The following is a 14,948-nucleotide window of genomic DNA, read 5'->3' as shown; positions in this document are numbered from 1 at the left end:
GTTTTGTGAGCCACGTGGTAGATTTCCTGGACCCCAAATTCGTTCCCCCAGCGACTGGACCCCCCCCCCAGGAATGCAGCCCACTGACAAGGCCGACTTGCCCTTTCTTGGTCTGCACCCCAGGTGATTCAAGGCGCAAGCCTGTCACCCGAGAGGCCTGAGCGAGCAGGCATGAAGGTGACATTGGACGGAGAGCTGCCGGGCCAGCCATTCGTTGGCTGTGTGCCTCTAGGGAGCCATTTTTCTTCTCAGACCTCAGTGTTCGGCCTGTGAAGGTGGGGGTAACTGTCCATCATGGGGTGTGTGTGGGGGGGGGGGGCTTGTTACAAGAGCGATGAGAAGCAACCGCGTAAACGACTGGACAGTCCTGGGCTTTGCTGGAGGGGGCCGATGGCGCTGTCCACTGTGGCTGCTCCTCGTACCTCAGTGGCTGGGGCCGAATGCCCTTGCGGAGGCCTCAGTGAGTTACGCCAGGGCCGCCGGTCGCCTTCCAGACCCGGCTGGCTGCCCAAGTGGCGAATTGGATAATTAAGGGGAAAGTGCTTCATGGGACTTCCCACTACTCAAAGTGTGGGTTGTGATCCCCCCCCCCCCAACACGCACCCATCTGCAGAGAGGAGTCTAGGAGTGGAGAGGACTGAGTCACAACACTTTTGCTGTGTGTGCGTGTGTGCGTGTGTGTGTTTGCTGGTGCTGGAGCTTGAACTCAAAAGAGCCTGAGCACTGTCCCTGAGCTTTTTTTTATTTTTCCTCTCTCTCCAGGCTAGCAGCACTCTATCGCTTGGGCCACGGCTCCCTTGCCGGCTTTTGGCTGAATAATCAGGGGAGAAGAGTGTCTCAGAGGGTCCTGTCCGGGCTGACTTTGAACTTCGATCCTCCCACCCACCCGATCTCAGCCTTCTGCGTAGCTAGGATCACACAGCACGGGCGTGAGCCGCCAGGGGTGCCCGGCTGACCCGGACAACCCAGGGAAGCCGGACATCCAGAGAACATCCCGTCCGGGCTCCCCCTGCCCCTGGTCATTTGGTTCACGTTTTCGGAGGCGGAATGCAGGATGGGCGCCGTTCAGCCCTCTGGTTTGAGGGGCACCGTCCTCCCTTCCCACAGGCCTGTCAAAGTCAGCCGAAGACAGCGCGGGAGGGGGCCAGGAAACCTCGGCCGCAGCCAGCGCGCCTGGAATCCCAGCCACTCAGGAGGCCGGGGTCTGAGGATGGGGATTTGAACCGGGGATGGGGGTAGGGGTGGGGGTGGGGGTGGGTGGGGGGTTGGGTTGGAGGGCAGGAAAGTCCCGGTGAGCCTCTTCTCTCCAAGGAACCAACGGGGGGGGGGGGGGAGGGGGGGGGAGGAGGGCGGGAAGCGGATCGGAGCGCCGCCCTGGAGCGCCAGGAGCCTCAGGGACAGCGCCCAGGCCCCGAGTTCGAGCCCCACACCCGACACTCACACCCAAAATAGCGACACACCACGCGGCCCGCCCCGCTGCGGTTCCTTTACTGCCCGTCCCGCCGCCGCCGCCGCCCCAGGAGCGGTGGTGGTGGTGGTGGTGGTGGGGTCCCCGCTCCCAGCCCCGCGGGCTCCCGGCCTCCGCGCCCGCCCGGCCCGCCCGCCCCGGGCGCCGCCGCCGCCGCCAGCCGCTTCCCGTAGCGCAGGCCGAAGGAGTTCCAGTTGTAGGCCGCCGCCGCCAGGTCCTTCTCGCGCTGCACCAGCACGGCGCCCCGGGGCGCGGGGCTCGGCCGGCCGCCGCCGCCGCCTCCTCCTCCACCACCGCGCGGGGCGCACCGGGCCGCCGCCGCCGGGCACAGCCGGGCCTCCCGGGGGCTCAGCGCCCCCTCGCCGCCGCCCGCCGCTCCAGCCCCGCGGGCCCCGCTCCCAGGCCATCCGGAGCCCTAGGACAGAGATGGGGGTGGGGGGGCGGTGAGGCCGGGGCTGGGGGGGGTGGGGGGGCGCAGAGAGAGAGAGAGAGAGTATTCCCTCTCACAGATGGGTGCTGCAGCCTGGTCCCCGATAAGGACTGGCACCCACGAATAAGCCGTATTGGGGCTCCGTGAAGACCAGGACATATCTGGGTCACCTTGACTGGCCCGCCTCCCCTGCCAAGTGTCATCGTCTCCCCCCTTGGTTCTGAAGGCGAGCAAGGCTGATTTGGAGGGCGCTTGACGCAAAAGGCTCATTGAGTTCACTGCACTTGGTGTGGGCAGCGAAATGGGCCGACCAGCTCCGAGCCGACCCGACGGTGAGTGCCAATGAGGCCTGGTGTGTGTGTGTGTGTGTGTGTGTGTGTGTGTGTGTGTGAGCGCGGGTGTGTATTGGGGCTGGAGGGGGGGGGGGGCTCACTGCCCTGGCTCGCTCTAGGGAAGAGAAGTAGGGCTGCAGCCCAGACTTTGTCTTCGAGTCTCCTTCCAGCTTGCCCAGGGCCTGGCTGGGATTGGAGGACCCGGGTGACATCACCCCACAGCAGCAGGGCCCCCCCCCCCCCCGCCCCGGCTGGGCCACCAGGAAGCCCTTGGCCAGTGCTGGGTCAGCCCCCCCCCCCCCCCCGTCCCTGCAAGAAAACAGTGAGCAAAGCACAGGGCAAGGGGCAGCGGGACGGGCTGCTCTCCTTGGGGTATTTTATGGGCAGGTGTGTCCTGCGTTCCAGACAGGTCTGGTACAGGTTCTAGTTTGCCCGAGTGCTAAGGACCAAGCAGGGTTCAAACCCTCACTGTGGCTTAAGGACCCACGCTGTTGTAAACTCGTGCTGCACAGCAACTCTGCTCTCGGGGTGCTTTGGCTCCTGCTGCCATTCTGTCATATCTGGCTGAGAGACTTTGGGGTGGTCTCTGGGACCCGTGTGGGCAGTTCCTCAGAGAATCTGTAAGACTGGCAGGTGTTAAGCACTCTCCTTATGTTTTGGTGGTCTTTGTTGTTGTTTTCCACGGTTCATATCTGAGGTAGCAAGTAAAGATGACTTGCATGCTGGGCGCCGGTGGCTCATGCCGGTAATCCTAACTACGCAGGAGGCTGAGATCTGAGGATCACAGTCGAAGCCAGCCCAAGCAGGGAAGCCCAAGAGACTCTTATTTCCAATTAACCACCAAAAAGCCAAAAGTGGAGCTGTGGCTCAAGAGGTAGAGTGCTAGCATTGAGCACGAAAAGCTCAGGGACAGCCCCCAGATGCTACTAGGACTGCCCCAGGACTGGCACACACACACACACACCAATAAATAACTCGCATGAAAAGTCGCTTTCCAACAGGTGCACAGAGAACCGGCCAGTGCAGAGCAGAGCGCACAGTGTGCAGGAGCTCGGTGGGACCTGAGGGTAGGTCAGGCTCCTGGTGTCCCTCCCCTCCCTTCTCCAGTCCACACACTGCGCACGTGCGAGCCTCAGTCTTAGGTGCCCGCCAAGCGCGGTGCTGAACTCCTATCAGCAGGCTCGCTCCCTCTGAGAACCAGGGCGAATCTCATTTTGCAGCCTCTCCCCTGCCCCCTCCCGCTTCCCGGGCCATGCGTACCTAGAGTTCTAGGATTCTCCATGGGTGCCGCCTTCGCCAGCTGCTCCCCGAAGGAGGTGGCACAGAGGAAAAGCAGTAGCTTCCAGGGAACCAGGGAGCTCATCCTGGTGAGAAGCAGCAGGTCCTAAAAGTGCCCTGAGACAGACAGACAGACAGACACACACACACACACACAGAGAACAAGCACTAGGTCAGGTACCGCCTGGGCTGGGTGTAGGGGTCAGAGCCCAGCGCAAAAGGGAGAATGGGGAAGGGAGGAGGAAGCCCCTGTCTCAGGGAGGGAGGGCTGGGCTTGGGAAAGTACAGCAGCGCGACAGGACCAAGATCACTGGCACAAGGTAGTCAATGTGGACTTCACGCTAGGGGAGGCTTTTCAGGAGGGGCTTCCTGGAGGAGGCGAGGACAGTAGCGTCCTAAGAAAAGAATGAAGGGATGGAGGGAAGGAAAGAAGGAGGGAGGGAGGAAGGGAGGGAGAGAGGGAGGCCCTTCTTTAGCAGAAGGGGCAGGATTCCAGCTGTAGGTTGTCTTGGGGAGGGTGCTGGAGAGGGGGATGGGATGCTATGTGTGGTGTGAGTGAGGGGCAAACGTTTTCTGTGGCGCAAGAGCAGGCCCACTTCCTTCCCTCCCTGCTGGGTTCTGCATAAAGGCACAGCTGTCCTCTTCCCCACCCCCCCCATAGAATGCACCTTCCAGAATCTAGCCCCGATTCCTCCCTGTTATACTAGAAACCTAACTCCTTATCTTTTCTAGGGAAGAAGAAGGAAGAAAGAGGCAACCGTCTCGCTCTCTCTCTCTCTCTCAGAGCCCTTCACAGCCTTGAAGACGGTCATTAAATTGTCTTATTGCCTATAATTCAGGGACAAGAAAAGACTTCCCCTAATTTAGCAGGTCCGCGGAGTCTGCTCCCTGTGAGCGAGGGGGTAGGAATGGAGCTGGCTTTGTCATCTTGTGGTTGGCACAGGAGCTCTCCTCTCCCCTACCCTACTCTTCAATCCAGTTTCTCCTGGAAGAAGCCACCAGACACTTGGCGACCGTCCAGTAATTGCCCACGATTAAAGACGGTCTTGGAGAGGCAGGAGCACCGCAGACTGGACAAAAAGGTGTTCCCGGCCAGGCATCTCTCCAGGAGCAAAGGGTGGGTGGGGTAGCATCTGTGATCGTCAGCTCCCAGAAGTGTGGGGCCAGGGGCGGTCCTCCGCGTGGCCCCCTCCCCTCTTAACGGCCTCCACCACTGCAGGACACGGGGCCTAGTGGGCAGGTAAGGGTCCTGACACGAGTCAGCGCCGAATGAGGCCCCAACTCTGCCGTCTGTGGACAGGAGCAGGTCCCCCCCCTCCCCTGCCCCCCTCCCCGCCTAGGCTGTAAAATGAATGGAAGCTCAGGTCTTATCTTGAAGGCGAATGGCGAGTTCGATTCTGTGACACCCCGAAACCCCGACCTCGCCTGCAGCTGAGGCAGGGGAGGGGGGACGGAGTCGGGGCAGGATTCACCCACGGGCTGGAGGACAACGGCAGCAGCACGGCGGGCCCTGGGCGGTTTGGCGGGCGTCTCCGGAGCGACGCCCAAGTGCCGTGCCGGGCCCGGGGTGCACAGCCACCCCTGGGTGCTGGCCAGGGCCACGCCCCCCCCCATGTGGAGGAGCCGTGGGCTTCCTCTAGAGCCATCCGAGCCAGGCAGGGAGCCCACAGCCCCGTGGTGGGAGGAGCGGCAGGCCCGGGCCGCCCCACACCGTGCCCGCACCGTGCCTAGCACTTCTCCCCGCCTCCCTCGCATGCAGTGTGCATCACACACACACACACTGTACACACACCACACTCCACAATATATACACCCTACCACTCACGCCGCACCACACCCAACACTCCATACTGCACACGCAACACACACGGGCCTGCGCACGCCGCGCCGCATCACACCCGCCCCTACTCAGCAGGCTGGGCTCCGAGGACCGCGGTTCCAAGCCAGCCCAAGCAGGGCGGTGCGTGCAACTCTGCTCTCCAATCCACCAGCGGGGAAGCCGGAAGCGGGGCGGTGGCTCGAGAGCCCCGACGGCACCTCCCTACACCCCGAGTTCCAGCCCCAGCGCCGGCGCGCGTGCACGCGCGCACACACACGTGCACGCGCATGTGCCGAAGCCAAGAAAGCTCTTCAAGTGGAGCTGCTTCCTTCTGGGGGAGCCCCGGAGCCCCTGAGTCCGAGGGGCTCCCCAGATCTCTCCCAAGGCTCCGGATGCCTCACGTGCCAGCCAGCGTCCCCGCGTCGCGCGGGTTTCCTCCACAGCACGGGAGAACCCTTGGGGTCTGCGAGGGTCCCCCAAGTCCGCGTGGTCACCCCGCATCCCGGGCGAACCGGCCAGCCTGGACTCCACCCCAGCTTGCCTACCTGGGGTGCTGGCCCCCCGGGGGCCTCTCTGGGGGGGGGCAGGCCTGGCCCCCCTCCTCCCCGAGCGTGGCTGCTCAGCAAACTCACCTGGCGCAGGCCGCTGTCCCCGCGGGAGCTCTGCGGGGGGCTCTGCCGAGAGGCTGGCGAGGAACGACGGGGCGGACGGACGGCAGAGGGAGCGCTCGCTCTCCCCCCTTCCCGGCACCGCTCCTTTTATAAGGCCAGGGTGCCGCCTCCAGGAACGAGCCCACCTCTGCCCCTCGCCGCAGACCCTCCCTGCCCTGCCCCCGCCTGGAGGCTCTTGTGCCTGGGCCCCCCCCCCCCCCAAGCCGCCAAGGGTGGCTCCTCACGCATCCTATCCATCCTGACCCTGCCCAGTAGAGGGGGCGGCGTGTGTGTGTGCGTGTGTGTGTGCGTGTGTGTGTGCGTGTGTGTGGTATGTTCCCTCTTGAACAAGAGCCACAGACACACTCCGTCTCAAGTGAGCGGGGAGAGGAGCCGGAGGAGGAGCGCGAAGGGCACAGCCTGACCCAGGAGCTCAGAGGAAACTGGGTCAGCTCAGGCCTCCCGCAAGAGGGCCGCCGCGCCTGGGGGCTGCGAGCTGTGATCTGGGGGACGAAGGGGGGGGACGGGGGGGGGGGGGGAAGCCTCTCTGCGTTCTCTTTCCCTCTGCCTTCCCACCGTCAGGGACCATTTGTTCACAACTTGGAGACGAGTATGGCGTGACACGGTGACGTGGGAAGGGGTCGTTACGGGGGCCGCGGGCTGGGAGGACCGGAACGGGAGCCGCGGCTGGCCGGGCGGGCGGGCGGGCGGGGAAGTCGCTTCCAGCGCCCCACGCTGTTCCGGGTTGCTCAGGTGCAGCATCTCCCCCCCACCTGTGCCGGCCCCCGCCCCGCCTCACGGGGCGCGTCCAGACAACTTCCATCCGTACTCGCCGGCCTCTTTCTTTCCTTTCCTTTTCAATTGTGTGGTCGGTGGGGCTTGAACTCAAGGCCTACGTGCTGTCTCTTAGCTTTTTCTCTCAAGGCTGGTGCTCTGCTGCTTGAACCACATTACCACTTACTTATTTATTTTGCTGGTTAATTGGAGATAAGAGTCTCACAGACTTGCCTGCCCATCACAAGCTGAGGGTGGACATGCATTTCCTGCTACTGCACAGAGATGAGTCTCCATCTTGTCTAATGCCGACCGCGATGAACTCGTCAACATAGCGTCCCAATGAGTGCTGCCTCAGCATCAGCATCATTTTTAAATTTTTTTATTTTTTGGTCAGCTCTCAGGCTTGAACTCAGGGCCTGGGCGCTGTCCCTGAGCTTTTTTTTTATTCAAGGCTAGCGCTCTACCGCTTGAAGCCACAGCGCCACTTCCAGTTCTCTGGTGGTTCATTGGAAATGAGAGTCTCACGGACTTTTCCTGCCCAGCTGGCTTTGAACCACTGGTTCTCGGGTCTCGGTCTCCTGAGTAGCTAGGATGACAGGTGCCACCAGCGTCCCGAATGAGTGCATTCCCTGACCCCAATGCGAACACTGCCGTGTTCACAGTGCAGGCCTGCAGGCCTGGCCTGCCAAGGGGGAGGCTCCAGGCCTAACCGCTTCTGTGGTTCTGCTATGGGGGGCGGGAGGGGGCACAGCACCCCCGAAGCAGAGGACGGACTTCCTGGGCTGCAGACACTGACCGCCATCTCAGACACGGGATTTAATCTTCACGTTCCCCGCCTAAGTCCGGGGGGTGACGCTGCGGCCGCGGCCCCCACCGGCTCTCCACGCCGCCAGGCCCCCCCCACTCCTGCCTCAGCCCCGGCAGCTGCTGCTGAGTCCTTGGGGGTGTGAGGTCACCCTTCCTCCTGGACTTGGCGGGGGCACCGAGTCGTGACGAGGAGTGAATCAGGGCTGGGTGGGCGGGCGGGGGAGGGCGAGGGGAGCCGGCTCCCTCCTCCAGCCAAGCTTCCAGTTCAAGGAGCTCCTCGCCCAGGCTCAGACCATCGAGGTGGCGCCCTGGAACCTCCGGAACAGCTGTGGAAGCCACGGACCATTACTCCAGACAAAGCACGGGAGGCGAAGACCCTGGCGAGGGCGGGGCTGGCCTCGGGAGCAGCTGTGCAGGGGGGGGGGGGCTGCGCATGCGCTTGGCTGGGGGCCGGGCTGGGCTGGGCAGCTCAGGGAGCTCCAGGCTGGGGACCAGGGCTGACTCTGCTGTCACTCATGCTCTCCAAGCCCAGGACCTAGTCTTCACAGCTTCCAGAAGCCTCAGGCGCTTTCTGGTCGGGGTGTCTGGGATTTCTGAGTCTCCTAACGGGGAGCGGCGGCCAGTCGCCTGCCTCTCCATTCGCATCTTAGCCCCTGGCCCCCCACGACTCTTGGGGATGGAGGAAAGGAGCTGGGGATGGCCCGGCGCCCGTGGCTCACACCTCAAATCCTTGCTCCTCAGCAGGCTGAGATCTGCGGATTGTGATTCAAAGCCAGCCTGGGCAGCAAAAAGCTGGACGCGGAGCTGTGGCTCAAGTGGAAGAGCGCCAGCCTTGAGTGAAAAGGCTGAAGGGACAGCGCCCAGGCCCGTGGTTCAAGCCCAGTACAGGTGCACACACACACATACACACACCCCTGGGGGCAGGGGGAGAGGCCGGCAGGGGGCAGTAGGGGGGGTAGGGGTGTCTGAGGGGAGGTGGAGAGATCCACTTCTAGTGCGGGTGTCCTTCCCCCCCTCCCCCCCCCTGCCCCCATGATCTACTTACTGCGCTCAGGAAGGGGATGTTGGAGGCGTTGCCCAGGAAGCCAAAAGCCACCGGGAAGAAGCCCCTAGGGGCGGAGGGAAGGGAAGAGGTCAGTGTTGGTCTAGGGGGAGTGGGACAGGCCGAGGCCCAGAGGCTCAAATCCTAGCTCTCAGAGCCTTGGGGGTACTTGTTTGGAAAGGCATGGGGGTGATGTGTGTGGAAGCAAAGGCCCCGGGGCCGGATGTGTTCAGATCTTGACCTCACCGCTTCATCTCTCTGAAATATAAACCCTGGTTAATCTTCTTGGTAACTACACGGTAGGGCCTCGCACCCAGCCACGCCCGGGAGGCGTTTATCTGCAGGGCTCGCTGACCCCGCGTTTAGTATGAGTCCAGCCTGTCTGGGTGTGGAGCGCGGGGTTGGCCGGGCCCTGGGCGCCGCCCGGGGCCTGCACGTGGCCCGGTGGGAGCCGCCTTGGCCCTGGAGCCTCGTTCTTCGCACACACACCCCGGGCCAGGTCGCTTTCTAGGGCCGGGAGGCCGGAAGGCCGCGGCGGGGAGGGAATCCTGAGTGTGCCGGACGGGTGCAGAGAAGAGATCTGAATTCTGGAATGATCCACTATGACTGCCCCGCCCTCCCCCCCCCCCCCCCAGGGCCAGGCCGCGCACACTCACTTGAAGAGACTGAAGAACCCGTAGGTTTCCAGGAGCATGCCCAGGAGGGGCCAGCGCAGGAGCACGATGGCCACGCCCCCCAGGAAGAAGCCGGTCCCCCGGAGCTTGTGCCGCTGGAAGAAGAAGGAAAGCGTCCTCCTCAGGCCGATGATGAGGGACAGGCCGCTCAGGAACAGCAGCTGCGGAGAGGGAAGCAGCATGAGGGCGGCCAGGCAGGGAGAGGGGGCTTCGTGTCTCCTGGGGAGACGGGGGGGGGGGGGGCGGGGAGGGGGGCGGGGTTCCGGCCCCTCCACTTACGAAGGCGGAGAGGGGCAGGTGGGGGCTGGAGTTTAGGGAGCCACCCCCCACCCCCCCGCGCGGTGCTGCCAGTCTCCAGTGCGGGTCCCGGCAACTCTGACTCTGGCTTTCTTCTAGAATGCTCCATGCTTTCCCTTCCAGACTGGCAAGCGCTTTATCCACCTCCACACCCATCTCCTTTCCAAACATCCTTTCCCCCCAAGTGCTGTAGGTCCGTGCTGTCTCCCCCATTCCTGGGGTTCAGGTGATGGAGAGTCAGGTTCCTCGGCCCGACCCTCCGATCGCCATGCCCACCGGCTCTGCCCTCCATCCGCTCTCACCCAGGCCGGTTGCCGGGACGGAGAGACGGCGGGGACAGCGTCTGATTCATCGTGGAGCCCCAGGCCCCCACCGGAACCCCGCCTGATCATCGGGGTTCCCATGACCTCAGGCCCTGGGTGACCTGAGCGGACTTGGGGTTGGCCCTCTGGGGACAGCCAGCTGGGGAAGGTGGGGTACAGGAGGGGCCCAAGGCTGCGGGGGGTGGGGGGAACTCACGTTTCCAAAAGCCAGGAGCACCGAGTCAAAGTACAGGAGAACTCCGAAGAGGATGAAGAAGACGCCAAAGCCAGTGATGCCTACACCGATCTCTGCAGCGGGCAAGGAGAGCGTGGTGGGATCCTAGCTCGGGGAGCAGGCCGACACCCCGAGACGCTCCCCGCCGCGCGGCGTGCTGCCAAGGCTCTGGGGCACGGGGCAGTGACTAGGATTGCAGGCGTGAGCCGCCGGCGCCTGGTGGGGTGTAGGGGCTCTTTATACATTCTGGATCTTAGCACTCATCCCATGGACGACCCACGAACAACTCCCTCCATCCCGTAGGCTGTTTGTCCCTGCCGGCTGCATCCTTGGATACACAGAAGTTATTGATCTTGGAGTGATTTGATCGATCTGTTTTTCCCTTGGTTGTCTGTGCTTTTGGTGTTATGTCTGAGACACCGCTGCTGTCCAGTGGCATGAAGCTACCATTACGATTTCTTCTAGGAAGAAATGTATAGCTTTACTTCTTATGGTTAGATCTTTGATCCATTTGGAGTTACTTTTTGTATATATTGTGAGATCGAAGGCCACTCTCATTCTTTTGCACGGGGACAGCTAGTTTTCCCCGGGCCAGTCACTGAAAAGACAATTGCTTCCCCCATGTAATGGTCTTCAGAACCTTGGGCAAACTATCACCAGAATTGTTCACTAACGTCTTCAAACGGACCCTGATAACCTGTATGAAATTGGTGTCGCTGCATGCCTCTACAAGAGCCGTTAAAAAGCCATGGGGTGAGGGAAGGTTCCGGTGATACAGAGACAGAACTATAAAAACACAAACAAAATGGCAAGACCGGACTTGCTGGTTACATTATATTTGCCATGGAAAGAAAATACCACCGTTGGCTTCTGAGAATGAATCCTTCATCATCTGTCACCAGACATATCTTAAACAGATGAACTCTATTGCAGAAATAAGGTCAGTCAGTCACCAATGGCTCACGCCTGTAATCCTAGCCATTCAGAAGACTGATCTGAGGGTCACAGTTCAAAGCCTGCTGGGGCAAGAAAGTCATGAGACTACCAAAAAGTCTAGAATTGGAGCTATGGCTCACGTGGTGGCATAGTGCCTGGGTCCTGAGTTCAAAGCCCCAGGGTTAGCACGTGCGCGCACACACACACACACACTCACCCACATGAAATAATGTCAGAATGCTTCTTTAAAACAACCATTCGGAGTGTATTGCTGAAGCAGATGTGGTACAAATGGAAACTTCACGGCGTATAGTCCTATGAAATGCCAGTTTTACCTGCCCTGACTTTTGGCAAGAATCTCCTAGGACCTCCGGCTTGCTCATGATTGACTGGCTTGCACAATCACCACTCTTGCCATTTGTTCCACATTTTTGTTTTCATGCCGGTCTTGAGGCTTGAACTCAGGGCCTGGGTGCTGCCCTGAGCTCTTTGGGCTCAAGGCTAGTGCTCTATTACTTGAGCCACAGCTCCACTTCCAGTTTTCTGGTGGTTAATTGGAGATAAAAGCCTCATGGGCTTTCCTGCCCTGGCTGGCCTCGGTGATCCTCAGGTCTCAGCCTCTTGAGTAGTTAGGATGACAGGCGGGAGCCACGGGGCCTGGCCCCACAAGCTGTGTTGGGGTCAGCGGTGTTTATGAGTCACTCTTCCGCCTCTCAGTGGGACACAGAACCTCACAGGAAAGGGCCAGAAAATGGGTTTCTCACATGAAAGTTTGAAAACTTCGGGCATCTCTTGTGTCTAAAGTAGCCTAGAGATTTCACATTACCGGGCCAGTTTTGGGTCCTCTGGGCAACTACCATGGCAGAGAGGGCAGGGAGGAGCAGGCGTGTGGCACAGAGGACCAGAGTCTTCTGGCCAAAGTCCCACGATTGGCAGACGGCGAGGGCAGCGCCCCCTGCTGGAGGCGGCGGGAGCTATCACCACGCGCAGCAAGGAGGCTGAAGCAACTACAGGGCCGGCCAGGCTGCCCAGGGTCCCCCCCCAGCCAGGGCTGGATACCTCGTCGGGCCGACCAGCTTTGGGGCACGCATGCCTTGATTGTCGCCCTCCCTCTCAGCATCCTAGCTGCTGCCAGGAAGATCCCACAGCCTGCAGCCCCTTCCTGAATGGAGCCAGGGCCAGTGCTAGTGTGCACGGGCAGAAGCCAAGGTCAGCACCATTGAAGTCCGTTCCAGAAAGCAGGTATGGCTGCAAGGAGCAGGTGGATGGGTGCCTTTGGCCACCCCTGAGCAAGAAGTCTCTCTCTCTCTCTCTCTCTCTCTCTCTCTCTCTCTCACACACACACACACACACATACACACATACACGCACATACATTGTTCAGGCTGGTCTCCAACTTGTGAACCCAAGTGATTCTCCTACGTCGGCCTTCCGGCTAGCTGGGGTGCCACCACGCGGGCCTTCTTCTTTCGACCCATGACAGAGTCACAGGGAAGTCACAGTTACACTCCATAACGATTTCCTGATCCATTTGACAGCAGCCAGCGCCTGATAGTCCATCTCCCCTGCACTTCCGGCGAGGCCGCCCTTTATTCTTGTGGACAGCCAAAGAGCAGCCACCGAGACCGGGACACGAACACGGGCACACTCCTCTCCGCCAGCCTCAGACGCCCGTTCCATTTCTGGGCAGGAAAGTCCACGGGACTCTCATCTCCAGTAAACTAACACGCACCCGTGCACGGCCAGGCCAGGCGCTGGTGGCTAATGCCTGTCATCCTAAGTCGCTCTGAAGGCTTGGATCAGAGGACTGGGGTTCAAAGCCAGCCTGAGCAGGAACGTCCGTGAGACTCTTTATCTCCAAGGAACCACCAGAAAACAGGCAGTCCGGCCACGTGTGGCGCAAGTGGTGGCGCGCTAGCCTTGAGTGAAAGAAATCAAGGACGGCGGCCAGCCCTGCTCCCAGCCCGCGCTGCAAGCAGGGGAGGCGTCCTGGCTCTTCTCCCCGCCCTGCACCGGCCGCTCCACCAGCAAAGTCCTCAGCCTGCACCCAGCAGACAGCCCGCCCCTGTGCCACCGGGGCCCTGTCCTCGCCGCAGAGCGGCCTCCCCACGACGCCCTCACCCCCCCACAGCCCGCTTCCACCCAGCACCCAGAGTCACCCCACTTCCTATCATTTATTTATTAGTTTTGTGCCAGTACACGTCTCATGGAGTTGTCTGCCTGGGCTGGCTTTGAACTGTGATCCTGAGATCCTAACTTCCAGAGTAGCTGTGGACTTGGGCCGCTGGAGCCTGAGATCCTAACTTCCAGAGTAGCTAGGGCTGTGGACTTGGGCCGCTGGTGCCTGGCTCCAGGGATGGGTGGTCTTTAAAAATAGGAATAGATTTCACTGTCCCCTGCTCAGCACCACGTTTTCCTTCTTATGCAGATGAAAGCAAGGCCCTTCCCACTGGGATCATGGGCCCGGTGCCTCCCGGGGACTGTCCTGATGTGAGCTCTCCCCTCAATCACGCCGTTCCAGCCGCACTATCTCCTTGGGAGTCCCCACGCGTAGCACGTATGCTAATGCCCCAGGACCTTTGCACAGGCTGCTCCTCTTCCTGGAACAAGCACCAAGCTGCTTCCTCATTCCCTACAGGCCTCTGTAGAAAGGCCCTAGCTCAGCAAAGTCCTCCCTGGCCGCACGCTGGAGAACAGCAGCCTCCCCCCTCCCCGCCCCCCCCCGGGTTTGTCTGGAGGAGTCGGGACCCTCTGACAAGGCTCAGTCGCTCTCAGTGGTTAATGGTCGGCCATCCTCCTCTCAGAGGCGAGCGGGAGCAGGGCTGCTCCTTCCAGGCTGCCTGTCCTGTGTCCAGTGAGCGCAGGGCTTGGCACAGAAGAGGCGGGCGTGTTGGGTGAGAGGCTGAAGTCATCGGCGCTGCTTCCCCGCCCTTGGGGTCCCTGGCCCCTGCCCCCCCGCCCCCAGCGGACACCTTCCATGTCCCCCTAAGAGTTCAGGAGCCGAGTTCAGTTGGGACGATGGATGGCTCAGGACCACAGGGTTTGGGGGAGGAGCAGCTCTCTAGAGGCAGAGAATCCCCCCACCTGGCGCCCGCCTTGAGCTGCCTGCACCCGAGCAGCCCCCCACGACCCCCCCCGGGCCACCCTGGGGTGCCAGCAGGCCGGCTCCATAGGGCACACTGACAGGTCCCCAGGGGGAGAGACACACCTCCCCCTCCCCTCCCAGCCCGGGGGGGCCCCACCCCCAAGCCCAGGGCACTCACTCTGCCATTCAGTGATGGGGATCATGCTTCGGCGCCTGGGGGCCTCCGCTGGAGCTGGCAACCCCGGAGCAGGCGGTGCGCGCCCAAGCTGACCCTTGGCAGTTGTGAAAGGAGCCCCAGGTGAATCATTAACTCCCCGCCTCCCTCCCTCCCCGCACACCTGGCTGGTTAAAGACAGGCTGGGCTTCTGGTTCCCAGAGAGCCCTGCCCCACCAGCCCTCCTCCCCCTCCCTCCCTCCCTCCCTCCCTCCCTCCCTCCCTCCCTCCCTCCCTCCCTCCCTCCCCAGGCCTCCCAGAGCAGAGGCTGCGTTCACCACTCCAGTCTGCTCCACACCACTTGGATTCTGTACGGAACAACTGGGGTGCATGGCGGGGGGGGGGGGGCAGCTCGCCCGGTTTGATGGAGGGCACAGAAGAGTTGGAGTCAGCTAAGTTCACCTGGGAGATTGTGTTTGCTCCATGCTGTTACACAGGCTTGACGCGAGGTGCCACAGTCGGCTAAGTGAAAGCTGTCGCAAACCTGGAGTCAGACTCGGGTAAACCAAGGGCCAACATGCTGGGGAGATGGACATGATATGAAAGGTGCTCTCTCTCTCTCTCTCTCTCTCTCTCTCTCTCTCTCTCTCTCACACACACAC

The 14,948-nt window shown here is 61.7% G+C and overlaps 1 protein-coding gene across 3 annotated transcripts; it reads right to left on the bottom strand.

The window, feature by feature from the left end:
• Positions 1–3,495: 3,495 nt before the first annotated feature.
• Positions 3,496–14,383, bottom strand: Golt1a (golgi transport 1A). 3 transcript variants are annotated; one of them, XM_048357151.1, is made up of 5 exons: positions 14,311–14,383; positions 10,094–10,185; positions 9,260–9,438; positions 8,607–8,670; positions 3,496–3,625 (listed from the first exon to the last, which is right to left on the bottom strand). In XM_048357151.1, the coding sequence occupies exons 1-5, from the start codon at positions 14,333–14,335 to the stop codon at positions 3,590–3,592; spliced, it is 396 nt and encodes a 131-aa protein (XP_048213108.1). In that variant the 5' UTR covers positions 14,336–14,383; the 3' UTR covers positions 3,496–3,589. The 3 variants fall into 3 exon arrangements, with proteins under 3 accessions (XP_048213108.1, XP_048213107.1, XP_048213109.1); XM_048357150.1 differs by lacking the exon at positions 3,496–3,625 and adding an exon at positions 7,798–7,887; XM_048357152.1 differs by lacking the exon at positions 3,496–3,625 and adding an exon at positions 7,798–7,887 and having other exon boundaries at positions 9,260–9,372.
• Between the last annotated feature and the right edge of the window lie 565 nt (positions 14,384–14,948).

The sequence above is a fragment of the Perognathus longimembris genome, chromosome 11, assembly GCF_023159225.1.
Source record: "Perognathus longimembris pacificus isolate PPM17 chromosome 11, ASM2315922v1, whole genome shotgun sequence".
NCBI classification, from domain to species: domain Eukaryota; kingdom Metazoa; phylum Chordata; class Mammalia; order Rodentia; family Heteromyidae; genus Perognathus; species Perognathus longimembris.
The sequence above is the reverse complement of the archived record's forward strand: the minus strand, read 5'-3'. Positions and strand labels throughout refer to the sequence as shown.

Coding starts and splice junctions, on each gene's coding strand:
- Golt1a (XM_048357150.1), bottom strand. CDS start 14,335: ATGATCCCCATCACTGAATGGCAGA. Junction 8,671..9,259: donor GGGTTCTTCAGTCTCTTCAA/GTGAGTGTGCGC, acceptor CTCCGCCCCTAG/GGGCTTCTTCCCGGTGGCTT. Junction 7,888..8,606: donor ACATCCCCTTCCTGAGCGCA/GTAAGTAGATCA, acceptor TGGCTTCCACAG/CTGTTCCGGAGGTTCCAGGG.